At 44.3% G+C, this 6,222-nt stretch overlaps 2 protein-coding genes across 3 annotated transcripts; one reads left to right on the forward strand and one right to left on the reverse strand.

Annotated features, from left to right (window-relative positions):
* Nucleotides 1–458: 458 nt before the first annotated feature.
* LOC123187082 (uncharacterized) lies at nt 459–2,636 on the reverse strand. 2 transcript variants are annotated; one of them, XM_044598849.1, is made up of 2 exons: nt 1,830–2,636; nt 459–936 (listed from the first exon to the last, which is right to left on the reverse strand). In XM_044598849.1, exon 1 carries the CDS (start codon nt 2,634–2,636, stop codon nt 1,845–1,847), a length of 792 nt encoding a protein of 263 aa, XP_044454784.1. In that variant the 3' UTR covers nt 459–936; nt 1,830–1,844. The 2 variants fall into 2 exon arrangements, with proteins under 2 accessions (XP_044454784.1, XP_044454785.1); XM_044598850.1 differs by having other exon boundaries at nt 459–1,233.
* A 1,250-nt stretch (nt 2,637–3,886) lies between these two features.
* On the forward strand, nt 3,887–4,555 carry LOC123184350 (basic blue protein). The gene is made up of 2 exons (XM_044596497.1): nt 3,887–4,139; nt 4,217–4,555. The coding sequence occupies exons 1-2, from the start codon at nt 3,971–3,973 to the stop codon at nt 4,423–4,425; spliced, it is 378 nt and encodes a 125-aa protein (XP_044452432.1). The 5' UTR covers nt 3,887–3,970; the 3' UTR covers nt 4,426–4,555.
* The last annotated feature ends 1,667 nt before the right edge of the window (nt 4,556–6,222 follow it).

A 6,222-nucleotide genomic window follows, 5' to 3' on the forward strand; every position in this document is an offset into this window, starting at 1 on the left:
TTTACTAGTCAAGCACTCGGTACAAGCTAAATCATGATATTAGTTGGGCATATGCAGCAGGAACAACCAAACCTGAAGAAACTCATGCTAAAGAATTTTAAAACTTCTGCAATACAAAGATGACAATTCACAATTCTTGCTAGTAAATGGTATATTTAGAATTCTTGTTAGAAGCACGGATACATGTTTAGAATTCCATTTTACTCAATTTTTGCTATAACTTTCAAGATACCTTGATATTTATTCCACCAATGCATCAATCAACTGCTGAAATGAAAATTATAACTAGTCACAACTAAAGCCACCAGAAGCAGATCTTGCTAGTAAAACAATAATATGTATGAAGGGATTCTTGTTAAAAGCACACATGCATGTTCAAAGATTCTTGTTAAAAGCACACATGCATATTCAAAGATTCAATGAGCCATAGCAGTGTTCCACACAAAGTATGCAGCAGATGGAAAAAAAAATACAAACTTCCATAAAACTCATTAAACTCCAGCATCACGCCAATAATTTCAACGTATCTGAATATCACAGATTCATAGGTGAGAATTCCCTCAAATTCACATCTCTGCGTGTGAAATCACTATTCCCCTGAACACGTCTGTGTACCCATTCTGAAATCTTTGCCAAAAAGTGTTGTATTTGAAAACAACATACTGAAGCTTGAACTCACTTTATAACTGAATGTTCTGAAACGACAGTAGATTACACGATTCATGATATTTGGCAAAGCAGCAGGCTCACTATATCACTCTAAGCATTGACCACTCACTACCCGAGACAATCTGGCAATACATTCTTTCTACAAACCAATCAAATCAAATGCATTATTTGATTTCCAACTTCCATGATCAGTCAACATAAATGCGTTCGACACCGAGCATGACAACCTTGCAGTTTACACGCAAATCTCCCCTGCTGCTGTTCTTGCTGTCACAAAAGCAGTGTGTTAGTCTCCATCAAAGCGGCATATTAATCTTGTGCAAATTCTACCCATTGGTGCAATGCTTTAGGATGCAACTTGTGCGATTCTACTCTTCTAAAAAAACAATTGAAAAACGCAACAACTTTCTTGCAATAAGGTGATCTTATACTCCGAAGAAACTGGAACATAGTTGACACTTGAAGTAGTTCCGCCGAGCTACACCAGATGCAGAAAGAATGCAAATAACCGTTTTTTAAACTCGCGTCCAATCAAGCAAGGGACCAACTGCCTAACATTGTGAACTGAAATACAAGTATAACAAGTAGCAAGTAAGTACATCACCATTAAAGTTAGGTCGGAAACATACTAACAAATAATTAAGCACTTAAAAGCTGATTTATATTATTAGCTGTGGCCTGTGGACGCAGCAAAGAACAACAAAGGTTGAAAGAAAAGAAATTTTGCACCCTAAAAGATGAAGAGATTGTGTGGTAAAAAGAACAAGTGTATGAAGGGATTCTCGTTAGAATCACAGATGCATGTCCGAAAATTCATTTCATTGAGAGTTTATTATGATTACTTCCCAGAACTAGCAGTCCTGTGCTTTTCTCTCTGTAAATGACAAACACAAACACAAACTATAGACACAAATTAAGCAATGGGACTTTTGCACCAAAGTTACCATAACAGCATTCCATAGAAAGTTGCAACAGATGAAAATCCAATCTGCCATAAGATTCATTAGCTCCAGATTTGTAGCAATAGTTTTAAATCATCTAAAAGTTTCTATGAGCATAACCATCACTTCAGATACAGAGGCACTATCTTCCAGATTCCAATGCCAACTATAGATATTTCTTTGAGACCAACAAAGTAATTAATAATTGTAAACTCATACCCACAACTGCAGATTTCAGTGAGAACCTTCAACTTCATGCGCAGTGCCCTCATCATCACAAATCAAACACGGAGGCCAGGCCATAATATACGGATAGGCACAGTAATCAAATGTCCCATTGATCATTAACTCAATCTCCTTGGTACCCAATGAATGGTAGAATAACCAGCTGTGTTGTGTGTCAGCAGGGGTTATGCATATCATGCACAGGTACACGCATCCAGACCTAGCTTGCACAACTCTGAGTTTGCCCTCCGATTCCCCGGTCGTCCGCTCAATCTGTGCGCTCAAAGAGGGTATGAGCAGCGGCACCGAAACCCCAATTCCATCACCGTCCACACCACGGATCCAAACATGGAGGTGAAAATCATCAGATGCATATAGCATGCAGAGCTCTCCATCCTTAGTGTCCCCAACGATGAAATCGACCTGCCCGTAATCAATTATCCATGAGGGTAATGAGGGCAGGTCCAGAGAGGAGACATCCATGGTGGCTGTGTTTATCCTAATCACACGGCTGTCCTCATAGAAAGGGCAGTAAACAGAGCCATTCACCAGCGCCCCAGCACCGTAATTTAGGCCGTACTCACCGCCGATTTCCACCCACGGGTGGACGACCCAATCCCTCGTCGCCGACGAGAAGACGGCGGCGCGAACCCTAGACACGTCGGCGCCGACGCAGACCACGCCGAACGACCTGGAGCTCTCCTCGGGACACAGCAGATGGAAGCCAAGGAAGAGGAAACCGGTGAGGCTCCCGACCGCGACATCGTCGGGCAGCGAGATGATGTCCGCAGCCCAGGTCATGGGATTCACCGCGGCCACGGCCCAGAGCGAGTTCCACGTGAGGATGTAGCCGTCGCGGCAGTCCGTGACGGTCCAGCACGTGCGCGCGCCGTCGTCCGGCGGGAGGGAGGTGAGGAAGAAGTCGCCGCGGCGGAGGGCGGCGGAGACGTCCGGATCTGAGCGGCGCAGAGGGGCGAAGGAGGGGGCGGTGGTGTTGTCGACCTCGAGGAAGATCCCGAGGAGGGGCGCCGGGTGGAGGGCGCGGAGGAGCGGACGGCGCCGAGCCACGAGCGGCAGGTGAGCGCGGCGCGGACGAGGGCCGGCAGGTTGGGCAGCCGGAGGAAGATCTCGAGGAGCTGGTCTTGGCCGAGCGAGGATATGGTTGTGGTTCCGTCGGCGGCGGTGGCGAGGGTGGTGGTGGTGGTGGCGGCGGAGGGGATCGATGGAGGTTTCGCTGGCGCAGTCGCCGCCGGCGGCGGCAGTTCGCTGCTCATTGCTCGACAGTGGAAGTCAGCGGAGAGTCTGGGTCCGTAGTTGTTGTTCATAGTACGAATGCACCAAGCCCATTATAGACTTCATGCTTTCAGCCCATGTACGCAATGGTCCAAGTAGTCCATGTAAATTTATTTCAGGAGCCCTATCCTAAAACCGGTAGTCCAAGTAGTCCATGTAAACTGGTTGACGGTAAAACTATGTGGCATATTTCACCATCTACGGAGGGGAAAACATATAATAATCTGTAATAAAGTTAATCTATATTTTTATTTCCAATATTCCAAACTACCCTAGTATAAAATTCTTATATGAACCCGACGTGTTATTCAAACTCCATTTACAATGTCAACTGATTTGGGTACACAATCACAAATCATGGTTTCCGGCCACCCTTTGTTAGCACGTTTTAAATGTCGACCTTAGCAACCTCTGTGTACTAAAAATATTTCTGCATTCCAAATTTTGGGTTACTATAAATACATCCTTAATACTACTAGTATATGTAAATATTTGACATACAATTAACACATGTAAAAAAATGTTCACTACATCTTGAAGAAGGAAATAAAACGCATCCTCATCCATTTGCATTGATAGGATTTGATAATCTACAAATTAATGTTGCACTTCGGATTCGTCTCATTTAAAGGAAGATTATCATCACTATTTATTTAAGAACATTAAGAATTACCTTATTAGGAACAATACTCATAAAATACTACTAGCCGACGAGGCCTGTATATATGATAGGGAGACGTCCTTCACCGAATGCAAGTAATCAATTGAGGAATCGACTACTGTTTCACTTTGTTGTTCTTGTGATCTGCGGTAACGAGAACAAGTCGAGGGAAACACCATTGATGGCACGAGGAACCATGGTACCCACCCTTTTGGTGCTGCTTCTGGCTATTTTCTGCGCGACCACCGTCGTTCAGAGCAAGGAATGGAATGTCGGTCGCCAGGACGGATGGTTCTTCAGCATCTCCGATTGGGGGGACGACAAGCCAATCAAGGTCGGCGATGTGCTTGGTGAGAACTCTAAATCAAGTGATCGGGTATTTTTTTTAATTCTGATATGTATTCATGTGTTTAACTAATGCATGCAGTGTTCAAGTACAAGGCAATTGCGCACAACGTGGTGCAGGTCTCAGAAGAAGACTACAACGCATGCACGGTCTCTCGCCCATCGCCGACCTACCGCTCCGGCAATGACCACATTAAGGTCACCAGCAGTGGCAGATTCTTCTTCATATGTTATGTGAAAACTCCTTTACACTGTGAGAATGGCATGAAGATAGCCATCACTGTCCAATAGATAGGCATAATCCCTCTTATGATACGTACATATGCGTGTCTTTGTACCAAGTCTTTAAGGTGCGATCTCATGACAGAATGATGCAGAAGAAATAAATTGATGCTTGGCTCAAGTCAATTTCAAAATTTAAGTACACAGGAATTCAGATGTTCTTAAAGTTTTTTTCAAAGTTTTTAAATATTACATCGAATTTTAGGTGAATGTTTCGGCCCTCTGGGCAAAATGCAAACTAAAAACACTAAAACTAACTGTATTTCCGTGATTTCGGTTGTGGAGTAATATTTCCAATACTGAAATAAATAAAAACACTAGATACAAGTTTCTTTCATTCTACTTATCATACCTTGTGTTAGAATAATTTGAGGCTACCGTCGATGCGTCGAGCACAAGAAATCACACAAGCACAAGTAATTATACCGAGCTTTGTTAACGAGGTTCACTAACATAGCTACATTCCCGGGACATGACTACGGACACACCTTCCCATGTACCAAATCACATGATACAATCTGCGATAAGCCTCCAAGGCCACAAGACAGCGCTCCGACCACCGCGCCACGGCCGGTCCGGTCACCCCTGCCACGGACGCCCGGACTGTCCCTCTCGTGATCTCTGTCTTAGCTAGCCTATAACTTATGTCTAGTCTATTTGGCTACCCACGAAGACAATATATAATAGTCCCAGGTTACACATGTCCGACTCAAACACCTAACGAAGCGCGAATTACAAATCCAACTATAACACAATCTATACACCGAATACTTGACACATTATTTTAACGCCTTGAACATTAAGGAACATGCGAACTAGCTCCTTTATGGTGGTGTCTATTCGAATTGAGCTCGGTCAACCAAACGAAGAGAAAGAGCTCCCACGTACTCTATCCTGAATTACTTGTCGTAGAAATGGATGTATCTATACATGTCGCGGAAATGGATGTATCTAGAACTAAAAATACGTTTAGATGCCCTGACCATAGGGGACACCAAACACAATTATGAAACTTGGTCATGTCTTCCTAGCACCAACTAGTATACAAAGAAAAGATCCCCTTCGAGTGTGTTAACGATTTCACTCTAACAACCAATCCCTTTTTGGACGGGAGTCTGACAACCAATTCTAATTAGGTGCGGAGGGAGAGGAAGTCTGAGTACTGTCGCCGACCACCACAAGGACAATGTTGGTGGCATTCTGCAGCGCTACGCACCCTACTGCTACCCCTTCCCCTGACAAACACCACAATGTCAGAGGTTCACGAGTACCGTTATTGGCTCACCGCGCGTGCATCGATCAGGCGACTGTGCCTTCCAACAGTAATAAGGACAAAATGATTTCCTCAAGTTTTCATATGGTTATTCTTGCTCAAGATAGGTATTGATGTTAAAGACCTAGAGCATGATTGATTTTACTTGGCCACCAAAAATTGGCAAGTCTTGGAGTTTCCAATGTTTGGCATGCCAATATGTTGTCTACCAGTATCCAAGGGGAACTAGCAGTGGCGGAGCTATGTGTATGGCTGGGGGGCTGTGGCCCCCCCAAGCCTGGTACTTTTTGTGAAAAATTTTTTTTTGGGATGACATAAATTGAGAAAAATAGGGACTTTTACCCCTTCATAGAGCCAAATTTTGCCATTGGCCCCCCAGTGATCTTGTGCTAGCTCCGCCACTGGGAACTAGCAAGAGTATTGCAATGGACACGATTGAGGAGGACGAACCCCCCTCCATATACACGTCTCTTGGCGCAAGGGAAATTGTTCCTATGCCGCAAGGCTGCTCCTCCACCTCTAGTTCTCCAGCA

Source organism: Triticum aestivum, chromosome 2A (assembly GCF_018294505.1).
Source record: "Triticum aestivum cultivar Chinese Spring chromosome 2A, IWGSC CS RefSeq v2.1, whole genome shotgun sequence".
In the NCBI taxonomy this organism is placed as follows: domain Eukaryota; kingdom Viridiplantae; phylum Streptophyta; class Magnoliopsida; order Poales; family Poaceae; genus Triticum; species Triticum aestivum.

What these genes read in the sequence shown, in the direction of transcription:
- LOC123187082 (XM_044598849.1), bottom strand. Translation starts at nt 2,636, where the DNA reads ATGACCTGGGCTGCGGACATCATCTCGCTGCCCGACGATGTCGCGGTC.
- LOC123184350 (XM_044596497.1), top strand. Translation starts at nt 3,971, where the DNA reads ATGGCACGAGGAACCATGGTACCCACCCTTTTGGTGCTGCTTCTGGCT. An exon ending in CAAGGTCGGCGATGTGCTTG is followed by an intron (nt 4,140 to 4,216) that starts GTGAGAACTCTA and finishes TAATGCATGCAG; the next exon opens with TGTTCAAGTACAAGGCAATT.